Source organism: Lupinus angustifolius, chromosome LG15, assembly GCF_001865875.1.
Source record: "Lupinus angustifolius cultivar Tanjil chromosome LG15, LupAngTanjil_v1.0, whole genome shotgun sequence".
NCBI lineage: Eukaryota > Viridiplantae > Streptophyta > Magnoliopsida > Fabales > Fabaceae > Lupinus > Lupinus angustifolius.
In genome coordinates, this window is record NC_032023.1 from 17,446,110 (window position 1) to 17,461,718 (window position 15,609).

General features: G+C 31.4%; 1 protein-coding gene, 1 non-coding gene and 1 pseudogene across 7 annotated transcripts; 2 read left to right on the plus strand and 1 right to left on the minus strand.

The window, feature by feature from the left end:
* On the minus strand, positions 7,608–10,441 carry LOC109327746 (annotated as a pseudogene).
* On the plus strand, positions 10,566–10,637 carry TRNAW-CCA. The gene has a single exon. It is a non-coding gene; the product is annotated as a tRNA-Trp (tRNA).
* Positions 10,605–15,532, plus strand: LOC109328582 (phosphopantothenate--cysteine ligase 2-like). 6 transcript variants are annotated; one of them, XM_019562109.1, is made up of 10 exons: positions 10,605–10,627; positions 10,931–11,090; positions 11,174–11,297; positions 11,387–11,431; positions 11,533–11,618; positions 13,572–13,624; positions 13,770–13,829; positions 14,080–14,181; positions 14,464–14,583; positions 15,080–15,532. In XM_019562109.1, exons 2-10 carry the CDS (start codon positions 10,955–10,957, stop codon positions 15,323–15,325), a joined length of 972 nt encoding a protein of 323 aa, XP_019417654.1. In that variant the 5' UTR covers positions 10,605–10,627; positions 10,931–10,954; the 3' UTR covers positions 15,326–15,532. The 6 variants fall into 6 exon arrangements, with proteins under 6 accessions (XP_019417654.1, XP_019417652.1, XP_019417653.1 ...); XM_019562107.1 differs by lacking the exon at positions 10,605–10,627 and adding an exon at positions 10,632–10,698 and having other exon boundaries at positions 10,924–11,090; XM_019562108.1 differs by lacking the exon at positions 10,605–10,627 and adding an exon at positions 10,714–10,821.

The following is a 15,609-nucleotide window of genomic DNA, read 5'->3' on the forward strand; positions in this document are numbered from 1 at the left end:
ATTTTCTTTTTCTTAATTCCAACAGGTTGATTGTATAGTAAAAGGTAGGAAATAAATCAGACAATGTTCTCTATTGATTCAAACACTATATTCTTTAAATATAATGGTGGTGGTCATCATAATAACTAGCAAGTTATATGTGCTTATGCAAGGGGCAATATTTTTTTAGCATATGATTAAGAACATATATATTATATTTATATTGTTTTTTTAAGATAAGAATAACTTCAAATTTTGTTATTTTGAAATTGATATATCTTTTAAAATTCAAAGTCCTTCAATGTTCAACCTCACAAATATTAAATATACACAATATCATGGAAAAACTTGATTATATGACCAAGAAGACCAAAAATTGTAAATACATTTAAAAATTAATAAGTTAATAAATTGAATTTTGACCCTCAATAGAATCAGAACTATTGTATTCATTTTTATCACCTAATATTATGAAGTTTAGAAATATTTGCTTCAACTTAATAACTGACCGAATTGAATTATAAATTTATTTATTTGGAATTAAACTAAAAAAATTTATTTAGTTGTTCAATAATTTCAATAGTTGATGCAAATATTATCCTTAGAGAATGACGTAGTTATGAAAATTGTAAAGAAAAAATAAATAATATAATTTAACTAATATATAATAATGTTATTATATTTTTTGTGTTAGCGATCATGTACAATTACAATAGTTTATTATAATATTTTAAAATTGTATCATTGTCTATATGTCTTCATCCATACAATTTTTATACAATAATATTTTAATAATCTGTAGGGAATGATAGATGATACATAAAATGAATAAATAAGATTAATTGAGAATATTTTAAAATCTATTTAAATGTGTAATTACTACATATTCCATTTACTATACTTAACATATGTTTTCAAATTTTCCTAATAACTTTAATACATAATTTTTAAATAGAAAGTAAATCATCATAATTAAGATGAGGGATCCACTTATAGCAAAAATACGTTTTTTAAACTTACTTCTCACCCTCACTATCAATTATAGAAAAATCATGGTTTGAATTAGTGAGTAGATCTAAATCATTAGTTATCTCTATAATTGATGGTGAGGATGAAGAGTAAGTGTAAAAAACTTACTCTTAGAGTAAGTGGATCCCACCCCATAATTAGGGCCCCCAATTTCTTAACTATATAAAATGAAACATTTAGGAATTATCAACTTTTCTTCTAATTAATATAAAAAATAATTATTTTCATGAAATAAATTAAATATCAAGATCTCTTTATTAATTCTAATATAATAGTTCACTCTATTAATAATAAGATTGAATTTGTGATATTAAAGTTTTTAAAAATAATCAAAGAGAATGTTTTAAAATCTATTTAAATAATTAATATTAAAAATTATTATTTTTAAGATAGAAATTTAATGTCTATCATTTTTATGCGAGACATAATAACAAAAGATTTCATTATTAATTGTAACATGATAATATATTCTTTCAATTAATAATAATTAGTATGTTAGTATTTATCGTGGGTGATAATCGAACCTTAAATCTCCTTCACTTATTTTTATTGTTTTAATTTTGCTATGGGTGAGGCTCGAACCCACAACTCTATCCACCTCATTCCTTAAACTCTTTCACCTTAACTATTATATCATCTTACGACTCTCAAACATCGTTATTATTGCTCCAAATTCCTTATTTCATTATTAATGCCCTAAATTCCTTATTTCGTTATCAATGCCCCAGATTCCTTAATTTCAGGAACGTAAGGGAACTATCCACATTTCTTCTAATTAGTATTAAAAATTGTTAATTTTATGAAATAAATCCATTGCCTATCATTTTTATGTGAAGAAAATTTTCAACAGATTTTCATATTAATTATAATATCATAGTTTATTCTTTCTATTAGTAATCAGATTGATTTTTTCCTATTTATGTTTTAAAAATGATATTAATTGATAACGTTTTAAGATCTATTTAAATGTGTAATTACAACATATTTCATTTAATGTATTTAAAATATTTTTTAAAATTTCATAACAACTTTAATACATAATTTTAAAGTAGAAACTAAATCATAATTAATGCATGTTTATAACGAATGATTTACGTTATATTACATTATAATTTATAATAAATGTTCTTTCTGATATATTTTGATTTAGGTTGGTAATTGATTCTTTCCATTTTGTAACTGATTCACAAATTTATATTCTATTTCTATAACTTATACAAAAAAATTCAAATTATTCTATTTCTTCATGAGTTCTGAATCATGTTCAAATAAAATAAAATATAAATGAAATTAATTATTGCACAAATTTATTAGTTATAATTCTACAAATTTATCTATATAATTAGCATTGACTAAAATTTAGAAACCATAGATAATTTAAACAAAATATAAATTCAATCAATTGACTATTACAATCAAACTTTATTAGTTATAATTCTATAAATTTATGCCCATAATGAGGATTGCTTTAAATTTGGAAATCATAAATAAATTAAAAAAATATAAAACAAATAAAATGAAGACATTATTCTTCTTCATATATAAGAATGCTAAAAATCGAGAAATAAAGAACAAAGACATTATATTATGTTGTTGACAACTCAAACAATACAAATTTCTAAGCAAAAAATTAAAAAAGTAATGAGGTTCAAGTAAAATTTCCAAGAGCATAAATATTTAGCCAAAATGAGTGTATTTAGCAACATATATGTTAAAAATCATCGAATAGAGGAAATAAAATACAAAACTCATAAGTGAGTGAATAACTAATGATGAAACCAAAAATGAAGGTATCAATAATTAACCATGATCTTTACCTTATTTTAGAGGATGATATAGTCCACATGTTTTTAAAACATGTAAAACAAAAAATTAAAATAATGATTATTTGAATAAAAAAGTGTATAAGTAAGATAAGAGATGCAACTATAGAAAATTAACTTGCATGTATGTTTTAGGGGAGAACCAAACTATAAATAAAGAGATAAAATGATAATAATGAGATAAGATGGAGAGATAAATATATTATTAATAAAAATAAATAGACAAATAAATGTAATATTATAAGTGGATGTATAATATAATGGAGATTGGAGGTTTGATCTTCCTTAAGGAATATACCTTTGCTTATCATATGCTAAAGAAGAAAATTGCTGGAAGAATATATCTAAAAAATAATGAAATTAGCGAGAACATGTCTATAAATAAAGGAAATCAATGAAAAATTATACAAAAAATCGATGATAAAATAAGAATAGATCTACAAAATAAACCAAAAAATCAATGAAAAATATACTAAAGATCAGATCTACAAAATAAATAAAAAATACATTTTAAAGAGAAAAAAGGATAATAATGAAGAGACCAATGAAATGAAACTGGAGACAAAGAAGATTATTGAGAGAATGTTGGAAGATGTAGCCATAGATCTACAAAAAAAATGAAAAGAATGTTGGAAGAGAAAGATAGTCATAGACCTCAATAACAATTGAAATGCAATTTAAGATGTAGCCATAAAAATACAATAATTATTTATTAAATACAATAATTATCAAGAAATGACAAATATAGCGTGGGAATGTACATATGATTACCATGGAACCATTTAGGAGGAGGAAAATGAAGGAGAAGATGACATATGACAATTGATAAAATAACATGAAAGAGAAGATATCATATGATAATTGATAAGATGGTGAGTGATTATTTTGTTATATAGTAGATAGATGATAATAACAGCTGGATCATATAATAAACACCAAGAAAAAGATGATCCATGGCAACATGAGTAACAGAGGTGACGACCGTGATACATGGATGTGAGTTATTGTAAAATAGTTTATTTAAATAAACTAGTCTTTTATTTTATTATCAATTAATTTATGGACAATTTTATATTTGTAGGTGAAAAATATTCTCTCATCATAAACACAAGCAGCTTATTCCGGGAAAATATCATAAAGCTAAGGTAAAAGTCTAAAATTTTGGTAGCATTATGGGGCAGGTGCCATACACAGAAACTAAACAACTGGATGTTAATTATATTCCCAACCTTCTAAAGTTAAAGACTTCTTTTCGCCTGGGCCATCTTTTGACTTTATTGTCAATAACTTCACTTCATATTTCATTCATCAAACAGTTTAAATTAATGAAAAACAAAATAAATATTCTGCACCCAATCATGTATATTGCAATTATTTGGGTTCTCCTTTTCTTCCTAGGCGTTAGCCGACATAACCTTAATGACATATACATTCACGTATTTTTCCCATGTAGTATGAGAGATTAATTCAAATCCAATACCTTCCAATAATATATTTAATATATACAATACCTTGTATTTAAGTGAAGCAACCTTTTTACTTGGAGGAACATACATTAACATATACATTTACCGATTCATTATATCATCTTACATGTACATAACATGCTTAATGATAATATTCACCCTTTATAATTAACTTCAACTCTTTTTTTCCTTCCCAGCTTTATTTTTTATTTATCACATATTAAAGCAAATTAGACATCTTAAAACATTTCCATACATATTTTATATTAACAACATTCACTACTTATAGCAATCATTTTTTACACTCACTCTAATTTTGTTTTACAATAATTAAAGTAGAGTTGATGTGTAATATAATTTCCCATTGATCCCAAAAGTTGGTTGATAATAAAAGCAGTAAAACACACTGAGTCTTGCTTATTAAGGAAATGTCCTAGGAGTGACTTAACCTCTTTTTGTATTGTAGATTTTCCTGACTCAAATATGATTACCTTCTTAAAAGAATACATGTGATTAGATAATAAAAAATAGTATTACAACACACTTTTATTATGTCATTTGTATAGCAAAATTTAACATGTGAGATAATCATTTTTACACATTTCTTTACTCTATATCCTAAGACTCCATATTCACATACAGACATATAAAATTAAAATTGTCTCAATGTTATCACAAAATATTACCCAATAGGAACACTAACAAAATATTAGACAGTAGTTTAGTGGTGTAAGGTCATGCTAGATCCCAAAAAGACGAAAATATCAAGAGTTCAATTCCTGAAAGTGATAATTACTGGGAGAGACAATCACACACCCGAAAAAAATTAGTTTCTTCCCATATGATAAAATATCCTTAGTAGTACAAAAAGATATTGCCCCATAAACATTTCTCCTCCTTTATCAATCATCAATGATGATGGAGTTAGACTCAATTTCTTCTTCCAACATCTTTTTGTGCGATTACTCAATTACTTATCAAGATCAGAGTGGGAGGCATAAAGATTAGAGAAGATTAAAGGAAAGAGTAACTGTGTGCTAACAACACGTCCACTATCATATTTCTCTCATGGCTTCCTAAGCTTATACGTAAATTTCCATACCTTTCAACTAGCATCTATTTGATATCCAATGGGTCCCTTTATGAATGTAGGACTAGTTTTGCTTCTGTGCTTGAGAACGCGTGTGTGAGACACAAGAAAATTAAAGGGAATAAGGGTCAACCATTGAGCATATCACTAGTTAAGAAACAAGTAAAAGGGTTTGAAATTTTTATATGAAAAGAAAGTACCCAATGATCAATTTTTTAAGTGCATGCCTTAGGTTTGACTCTACTATGATGTACCCTATTGTCATGTTTGACTTAACATTGATGTTGAAAGCTTTTTTTCTTCCTTTTCTTTTTTATATAGTCGATAGATTAAAATTTGATTGTTGGTTGTTGTTGTTTTTCTTCTTGGTTTAAGAGGGAAGTAAACAGGCATCCACCAATGGTCGAGCCACATGTTGCTAAGGGTGTATACATGCACACCTTAGGAAAAAAGGTGGTGTATATTTTCCTTATAATATTTTTTGCACTCCTGGTTATAAAAAAAAATTGCATCAGTATTATTTCATTTTTTCCAATTCTAATACATTTTATACCATTCAATATGACTTGTATCTCCTATCGGGTCCTTAATCCACCACCAACTACTATTGTTATCTTTTCGTAGCTTTCTTCAACTTTCATAATCATATAGATTTGTAAGAAAGATAAAACCATCAAGTAAGCATTTATAGTAATACAAGGAATGCTAGTGCTCCTAGGCTTTATGAATGGGGCATCTTAAGGAGGCTTTTTATGTGGGCATGCTAGGGTGTTGGAACTACCCTTTTTCTTGATTGTGATTTTGATCTATGTGAATTTACCTTCTTCAACTTATAATAATAAGTATTTCAACACTTTAGCTCATATGTGACAGGGCAATGAGAAGATGCCATATGTCTCCAAAACTAATGGTTACAACCGAATGGTGCTGGTACTTGAGGCCTATTATGCCTTGTGGAGGTGCTGCTGTTTACACTAAGCATGTCAATTTTGACAGATAACACTCCAGTTTTATCTTGATAAGGAGGGACCCAACAATTCTTGGACCACCAATCTTCTATATAATATTGCTTATTTTTTGTGCCTGAAAATATGGACCATTTTTTACAGGTCAAGATTCAGGGCAATTGCTTTAAGATATTTGTCCCTGTGATGGCCTAAAATCATGTAATTTAGACCCATCAAAGTTGTTGATTTATTTTGGGGACTTGAATTCCACTGAAAATTTGATGGATCAGTTGACATGTAGCAGCAGCAACCAGTTGTTCCAGGCTTCCAGCACATAGACATAAAGTAGGTATTAGGTGGGTAAAGACTGCTACCATTATATAATGCACAGTTCAAGTATCCACCACAAATATAAATGCACAGTTCAATACCATGTGTATATTAAGTGTACTTTTTTTAGCCGACAATACCATGGACCAATGAAAAATACTACAAATTTTCAGCCAAGTTCTGATTTTAAATTAAAAAAAGTGGAGCCTTGTAATTGCTTTTAATTCCAAAATTAAAACTAAGAAGAAAAAAAAATCATATTCTGCCTACCCATCTCTCTTTTTAAGTTGCTTGGTTGGTTTGGCTAAGAGTACTATGTAATAAGAAGTACGAGCCTGCTCTATGTACTTAATGGATGTATAGCAATATCAGTAGGCTGTGCACTTTTATGCGCATAAATTTTGAACCCAATGCAAATTCTGGTAGGCCACACCCATAGGCCCACACTATTCATTGTAAAGTCTTTAATGCACTTATTTACAGCACTGTGCCACTGTGGCTTGATGGCCTTAACTGTAAAAGCGGGGGCTGCGGGTGTATATACTCAAACATGTGTGGTTACAGCAAAAAGTGGATTAGCTAGATACTGCAGAATTAAAAACTGAAGGAGCCGAAATTCAGAGGTGCAGGAAAAGTGGTTCCAACTGTCTTAGGACTCATAGCTATTACTCTAGCCTTAAAAATGGGATGAAAGGAAAATGACAATGAGCCTTTTACAAAAAAGAGAGTAAAACAAAGCCATTTGAAGTGAAATTCTTGCTTATCTAACTAGGCCATAAAGAAATGAAATCCCTTATTTTTTTCACAATTTTGGTTTTCTACAAGCATGAAAAGATTCATTTTGTTCAGGAGCTTGTGGTATATAAAATCAAAGACAGGCTCCAAAAACTCTTGTATCAAATTGAGTTAGATTAGTTTTCTCTAGCTTTGAGTGAAGCTCCTATTTGTCTATATTTAGAAAAAAGAATGACTAGTTGGTAAGATATAAGGCTATATTCACCTATCCAGAATTTTCTGGTTATTTGGGGCAACAAGAATCATTGAAAAAAATTGTCTCATTAGCATATTAGATTACCCAAATCATTAAACCTTGCACTAGAGATGTTGGTAAAAGGAAAGACTCTGAAGTTTCCATTATCCATGCAGGTCATTGTCATCTGTTCATTGCTCACCATTGTCTGCAGTTGCAGCATATAACCAGCATTAGCATTAAGCTTCAGAAATTAACGAAACTTAATATAGTGCATGCTTAGTGATTTTAATATGTATAGTGGTGTATTGATAAATATTAAATAGCTAGTTAATTGCCAATACATTTTTATTGTGGAAAGAAAGTTGAAATGCTTAGACTATCTAGTTACCAATTACCAATCAGATAATCAGGCTGAAAAGAAAAGGTTCAATTGAGGAGTTCAACTCCTCTGCTGGACTCTCAAGTACTAGAATGTGAGGAGAAAAGAAAGTTTCTTAATTAAAAAATATCATCAAATCATAGCCGTTAAAAAATATTTTTGCCACGTGTCTTAATCTCCATCCAGTACTAGTCTCTCCATTACGGGAGAGGACCTCAATTCTCAAGTGAGCACATCTTTGTTGGCAACAAACTAACACTTAATTTCTCTTCATAATATTAAGCAATTTGATAAACAATGCTAAACTTAGCTGAGAGTCATAAGGTGGTCTTATAGTGAAGAGGGTGGTTGTAAGGAAAAAAAATGCTAAACTTAGCTGGCATTCCGTTTTTAAGGAATTTATATCTGTCCTAGGTACACTGTTCATCCAAATTTGCAAAAGAGAGTTCATCTTGGATTCTTAGTGATACTTTGTTAGGCATGTTTAATTCGGGAAGTGCTAACAGCAAGTTGTACCTCAGAAATGGTTTCTCTGTCTTTGCAATGCCAGCTTGTAGAAGGGATACATTCAACATTGCAATAACTGTTGATGTTGATTCCATGAAGAACTACCACAAGAAAACCAGCCACTCTGAAACCAAAGAAGTTTCTCATCTAAAAAATTGACACATGCCAAAAAGCACAAGTAGTAAAATACAGGTAGCTGTTCAAATCAAATAGAATAAAACAAAACAAGCAGAAAAAAACAGCAAACATTAGATTGAAGAGGATGAGAGAAACAATCCTGAGAACTGGTCTGTCCAGCTTTTGCTTCAACTTTAATCAATGAGATCTCCTCCAAAGCTTGAAAATTTGTCCACATATAGCAGAAAACAAAGGACGAAATTGCACACAAAGATGAGGACTAATTGTGCTATTTCTGAAACCTGCATTCAACAAAAACCAATTTTGATTATTACTCAAGAAGAACACTAAGGGGAAGAAGCACCTTATTGGTACAAAATTCCAGGTTCAAAATAAGTTCAGCAAGTAATGTTCGCTTTGGACAGAAAGTGAATAGATTATACCAATCCTTACTGCAAAAATAAGGAAGTGTTAAAAAAATTGAGCATTAAACAAGCATTTCGTTGTCTTTTTTATATATTACTTTAATCAGAACTTGAAATCGGAATGTGAAACCAAAAAAAAAGTTTACCTGATCCAAACTCCTGCTCTAGGTAAATTCCCACAAAGATCACACCCCAGAGATTGATGAGCAGGTGGAAGAGTTCAACACATAATCACTGTTTACATTAGGGTTATACTCCTTTGGTTTTCTATAGCTCCCCAATTTCTAATATTATTTTTTGTAGGTTTGAATTAATCTTTGCTTCATACAAAAAAGAGAATAAAATATCTCATCATATAAAGAGATAAATTATCTCCTTTCGCCAATAATCTTATCTCCTTATATGATAAAATAATTTATTTTCATAAGAGAAATATACCATAATATAATAAAATTATTTATTGTAACTCATTTATGTAAAAGTGTGCACATGACTTATTACTCTTTTCTTATTTCTTTAACTTAAAATACATGTGAAAATCTCTTTATAGGAAACAAATTCACAACAAAAACAAGAATTCATGCCCAAAAACCAATTGGTAATTTTCTACCAAAAGAGAGAATTGTGTTTCAATTGTTCAAGATGTGTTTCAATTGTTGACGATGTAAAAATGGGAGTATGAAAAGACGCCAAGTTTGATGATATTTTGTTAAAAATGTTCCCATTTCATCTAACCTGCACTAACAATGACAGATGAATGAATCATCCTTGCATATAGCAAATGGAACACAATTGATTTCCCTTCGCTATAACAAAGTTAACTTGAACCCTTAATAGACAATGGCCAGTTTGATTAAGGGTCTTATCAACTCAAAATAAACTGCATTTTGTTATTGTCACTGATCTGTGCCTTAAAATTAATTATTACCCTTGCTTCAAGAATTGCTTAATTATTGATCTATGCCACAAATTACCTAATTTTCGGCCTCTCGGGAAATATTTAATTTTCCAAAATCACTTTTGTAGAATCATTTTTTAAGCGGCTTCCAAATACTAATATCCTTTAAACTACAAAATATCAACACATTCTTTTGTTATTGCTAGTGATATAAGCCTCCAAACTAATTAAAACCCTAGCTTCAAATGTTAGTTAATTACTTTCACCAAATACCTATAAAACTAATTACAGAATAAAGAAAGAATCATCGAAGAAAACGAAAACTCCATAACATTAAAAGATGAAATATGATGAATTAAGAAATTGAAAAGAAAGGAACTGAGGAAGAAATCACTTGGACTGAGAAGGACCTAAGAGAGGATTCTCATCAAAGAGGTTGAAACGAGAAAGCACAATCGCCGTTGTTCCAGTAATGCATCGTCGCTATGAACAATTGGAAAAACAGTTGAGTAGTTCGTTGAGTTTGGCGGGAAATTGAATCCACTATGATTTGAAGCAATAATTTTAAGTCATGTAAATGATAGAGAGAATAAATACCAAGCGGATCCGTGGCGCAATGGTAGCGCGTCTGACTCCAGATCAGAAGGTTGCGTGTTCGATTCACGTCGGGTTCAATTCCCAATCCGCATTTTTTTCTTTTTCCATTTATTGAATTCTCTGTTAATCCACAACCAAAAATAAATAAAGATTATGAATTCTCACAAATCAAATCTATGTATTCTAACGCCATTTTCATACCCATAACAATCTGTTTCCAATTTCAGTGTTTGTTTTCCCCAATCCTTCTTAGCTTGCTAGGTCAGTTTTCTAATTTCTCTTATACGCTGATTTATTGAGTTCGTAATTATTGAGGTTTGTAACAACATGTTTGTTTAGGATGTATTGATGTTTTTTCTTTCTAATAAAGGTTATACAAGTGTAAGCTATTTTGATGGATTCAACAAATGGATCCCAAACTCTTGAAGCACAAGCCGAAGCATTTTTTGACTCTGCTCCTCCTTTGCAAAACACTCATCAAATAACTCAAAAATTGGACCAATTTATTCAACACAAGTCTTCACCATCAAGTAAGTTCCCTCCTCCAATATACACTCTTTTTTTGTTTAGTGATGATTCCCTGCATAATGTGTGGTGGATTTGATACCTCCAGCAAATGGAGATGCTAGGAGAATTGTTTGTGTGACGTCTGGTGGTACCACTGCTCCATTGGAGCAACGGTGTGTCCGATATGTTGACAACTTCAGTTCAGGTCATAGAGGGGCCACATCCACAGAGTATGTTGCACTCGCCGTGTTCTTATTAAACAATTGTTCTAAATCTTTTTTATCCTGTTGACAAGAATATATTGATGGTTGTGTTGTAGGTATTTTCTGAAGGCTGGATATGCTGTTATCTTTCTTTACCGTAGGTGAATTCCTGGTCCTGCAATTTTACTTTGTCCTATGTTTTATGTCTTGGTTTTGTTTGGTTTCTTTTGGGTTTGCTAATTGCCTATAAATATTAATGCAGGGGAAGTTTCCAGCCATTTTGCAGATCCCTTCCCGATGATCCCTTAGTTGAATGCTTTGAGCCCACTGATGAGTTAAACATCCAAGGTTTCAGTTTCTGTTTCCTCCTCTCCTTGCACCATTAAAGGATAAATAAAGCAGTGCCGATATCTATATAATCCTATGAGCAGTCTTTCACATTAGATATAACATTTACAATGCACTTGATACTGTGATAGACTAAAATACTTGTAATTGTACGAAATGGTGTTAAGTGTACAACAACAGCAACCAGAGCCTTTTCCTACTAGGTGGGATCAGATGTATGGTGTTAATTGTCTCAAGCAATTTTTTGTGTAAGCTTCAGTGCAGCAGTAAAGTTGTTTGCCTTGTGACCGGGAGATCACAGGTTCAAACCATAGAGACAGTCTTTTTATTGGCGAGAGTAAGGTTGCGCATTTTTTTCTTTTTCCATTTATTGAATTCTCTGTTAATCCACAACCAAAAATAAATAAAGATTATGAATTCTCACAAATCAAATCTATGTATTCTAACGCCATTTTCATACCCATAACAATCTGTTTCCAATTTCAGTGTTTGTTTTCCCCAATCCTTCTTAGCTTGCTAGGTCAGTTTTCTAATTTCTCTTATACGCTGATTTATTGAGTTCGTAATTATTGAGGTTTGTAACAACATGTTTGTTTAGGATGTATTGATGTTTTTTCTTTCTAATAAAGGTTATACAAGTGTAAGCTATTTTGATGGATTCAACAAATGGATCCCAAACTCTTGAAGCACAAGCCGAAGCATTTTTTGACTCTGCTCCTCCTTTGCAAAACACTCATCAAATAACTCAAAAATTGGACCAATTTATTCAACACAAGTCTTCACCATCAAGTAAGTTCCCTCCTCCAATATACACTCTTTTTTTGTTTAGTGATGATTCCCTGCATAATGTGTGGTGGATTTGATACCTCCAGCAAATGGAGATGCTAGGAGAATTGTTTGTGTGACGTCTGGTGGTACCACTGCTCCATTGGAGCAACGGTGTGTCCGATATGTTGACAACTTCAGTTCAGGTCATAGAGGGGCCACATCCACAGAGTATGTTGCACTCGCCGTGTTCTTATTAAACAATTGTTCTAAATCTTTTTTATCCTGTTGACAAGAATATATTGATGGTTGTGTTGTAGGTATTTTCTGAAGGCTGGATATGCTGTTATCTTTCTTTACCGTAGGTGAATTCCTGGTCCTGCAATTTTACTTTGTCCTATGTTTTATGTCTTGGTTTTGTTTGGTTTCTTTTGGGTTTGCTAATTGCCTATAAATATTAATGCAGGGGAAGTTTCCAGCCATTTTGCAGATCCCTTCCCGATGATCCCTTAGTTGAATGCTTTGAGCCCACTGATGAGTTAAACATCCAAGGTTTCAGTTTCTGTTTCCTCCTCTCCTTGCACCATTAAAGGATAAATAAAGCAGTGCCGATATCTATATAATCCTATGAGCAGTCTTTCACATTAGATATAACATTTACAATGCACTTGATACTGTGATAGACTAAAATACTTGTAATTGTACGAAATGGTGTTAAGTGTACAACAACAGCAACCAGAGCCTTTTCCTACTAGGTGGGATCAGATGTATGGTGTTAATTGTCTCAAGCAATTTTTTGTGTAAGCTTCAGTGCAGCAGTAAAGTTGTTTGCCTTGTGACCGGGAGATCACAGGTTCAAACCATAGAGACAGTCTTTTTATTGGCGAGAGTAAGGTTGCGAACGTCTATCCCTCAGACCCTACTAGGTAGGAGTCATGCATTGGGCCTCCCTTTTTTACCATTACTCTTTATTTTGATTCATTGGAGTCTAACATAGGTCTACCTATAAAATTTCATCATAAATGATTAAATGGGATTTTATTGTTTTTCCTTGTTTGAATGAAGGCTACTCAAAGAATCATTCTAAATTGGCAACATTGTTTCTTTTTAATATCCCTATTTATATTGTTATTTTATACAAACAACTGGGGCTAACTGAATTTTGCTGATTTGTGTTGTTTGCTTCAGTTCGTGAGGCTTATTCTGAAGCTGTGAAGAGGGCTATCGTGGATCATCATGCTGTATGATCTTAGATTAGATATTGTGATTTACATTTATCTCCTCTCTTTTTTACCCCCGTGATTTCGTTTGTTCTCTTTTAATGAATGTAAACTATAGATTAGTGGATATATTTATAGCCTTATTGAGGTTTTCATTCCATCGCAGGCAGTGACAGGAGGGCACTTGTTAAAACTACCTTTCAACACCATATTTGAGTATCTTCAGGTTAGAAGCTTTACTTGTTTTTTGTAAATTTTAAGTACCCATTTGATGTTACAAATAATGAAAACTATTGTGTATTCTTGCATCCCCTGTCTATGTGGCTGTGTACTGACAACCAACGATGCAGTTGAATTTTGTGTATTTTGATTTTCATGTGTTTGTGAGATGGAAAGATAGAGCTACTTCTTGTTTTAGTTTAACTTAATTAGAGGTGTTTAATCAGTAGATTTGACTGTCTTTTCTGATTGTGCAGATGTTGCAACTGATTGCAACCTCAATGAGATGTCTTGGCCCATGCGCAATGTTCTATCTCGCTGCTGCTGTATCTGACTTTTATGTTCCTTGGAAGGACATGGTATGAATATATGTTAGTTCTTCATTCCATGGAAGTTTTAGTATTGACTCTACTATTGGTTTGAATAATTTTCTAGTTGGTTAAAGTACAAGAAATTCATCATTCCCAGGATAATCTTGCACTGCTGCTTGGTTCGAAGATAAAAAATTTCTTGACTTAGACATTATATAGAGAATTTTCCCACAGCTTCATTTATAATCTGTAAACACAGGAAATGGCACATTGCTTAACCAGTTTTGCTTCTATTTCAGTAAGGTGTGAATTTATTTGTTTATCCTGAAGGTAGAACACAAAATTCAGTCAGGATCTCATTTTTTGGACGTGCAACTAGTTCAAGTGCCTAAGATGCTTTCAATGCTTAGAAAAGATTGGGCTCCCCTGGCTTTCTGCGTATCATTTAAGGTATTGATAGTATTTCAAAGAAAACTATGTAGACCTATACCATTTTCACAAATACTAATTACGGTCATTACTAATTAATGTTGGTAAAGTAACTTGTTATGGAAGTTGAGAATGTTTTGCTCAAAGAACATGCATGAAATGAGTTTAGTTTAACTCATACACGTGATGATATCTTGCATATCAGTGAGTGCCCTTTCTGAAGTTATAGAAGATTAGATTAACATGATTTATACTAATTTTCTAAATGAACTACATTATCTATGCATTCCACTAAGGGAATGTAGATTGGAGAAATGAAAATGAAATGTTTGAGATTTGAAGTAGCACCTCTACTGGTAGTAACAAAATCCTGCCATATAATGATCAAGTATTAAAGTTAGTGAGGTTATTTTTGTTGTTTTCCAGCAACAGACTTCTTAACATAGAAAGAAATGCACATAAGTTACCTTGATACAATGTAACTGATTTGACTAATACCATTCCTACTTACTGACAGTTAGAGACAGATTCAAACATTCTTTTAAATAAGGCTGCCACCGCTCTTGAGAAGTACAAAATGCATGCAGTTGTGGCAAATGAACTCACAACTCGCAAGGAGCACGTTGTGGTTGTCACTAGTGCTGACAACATTATCGTTCGGCGCGATAAGAGTCTCTCTGGTAACGATGTGGAGAATCCCCTGATCAAACTTCTTTCGGAGAGACATGCAGCTTACATTAAGGACTCAAGTAGACAAGTCTGAGGAATCACTTTGGCATGTGTCCCCTGATAAATTTGTTCTTTAATCATCTGTGACATGTGTTAACTTTGATGAGTCGTCCTAATAAGATTCTAACATTTTGGAAAATGTGGCATAAAATGTATTAAACTTGAATCTAATCATGTATATGGCATTACTTATCTTGAAAACACAATTTCTGTAGTAGAATATACATTTCCCCTATAACTACATGTACATGTTTCAAAAGGACATGATCAACTATTTTATCTCTCTTGCAAGTCTAAATTTTGCTAGTGACCTACTCA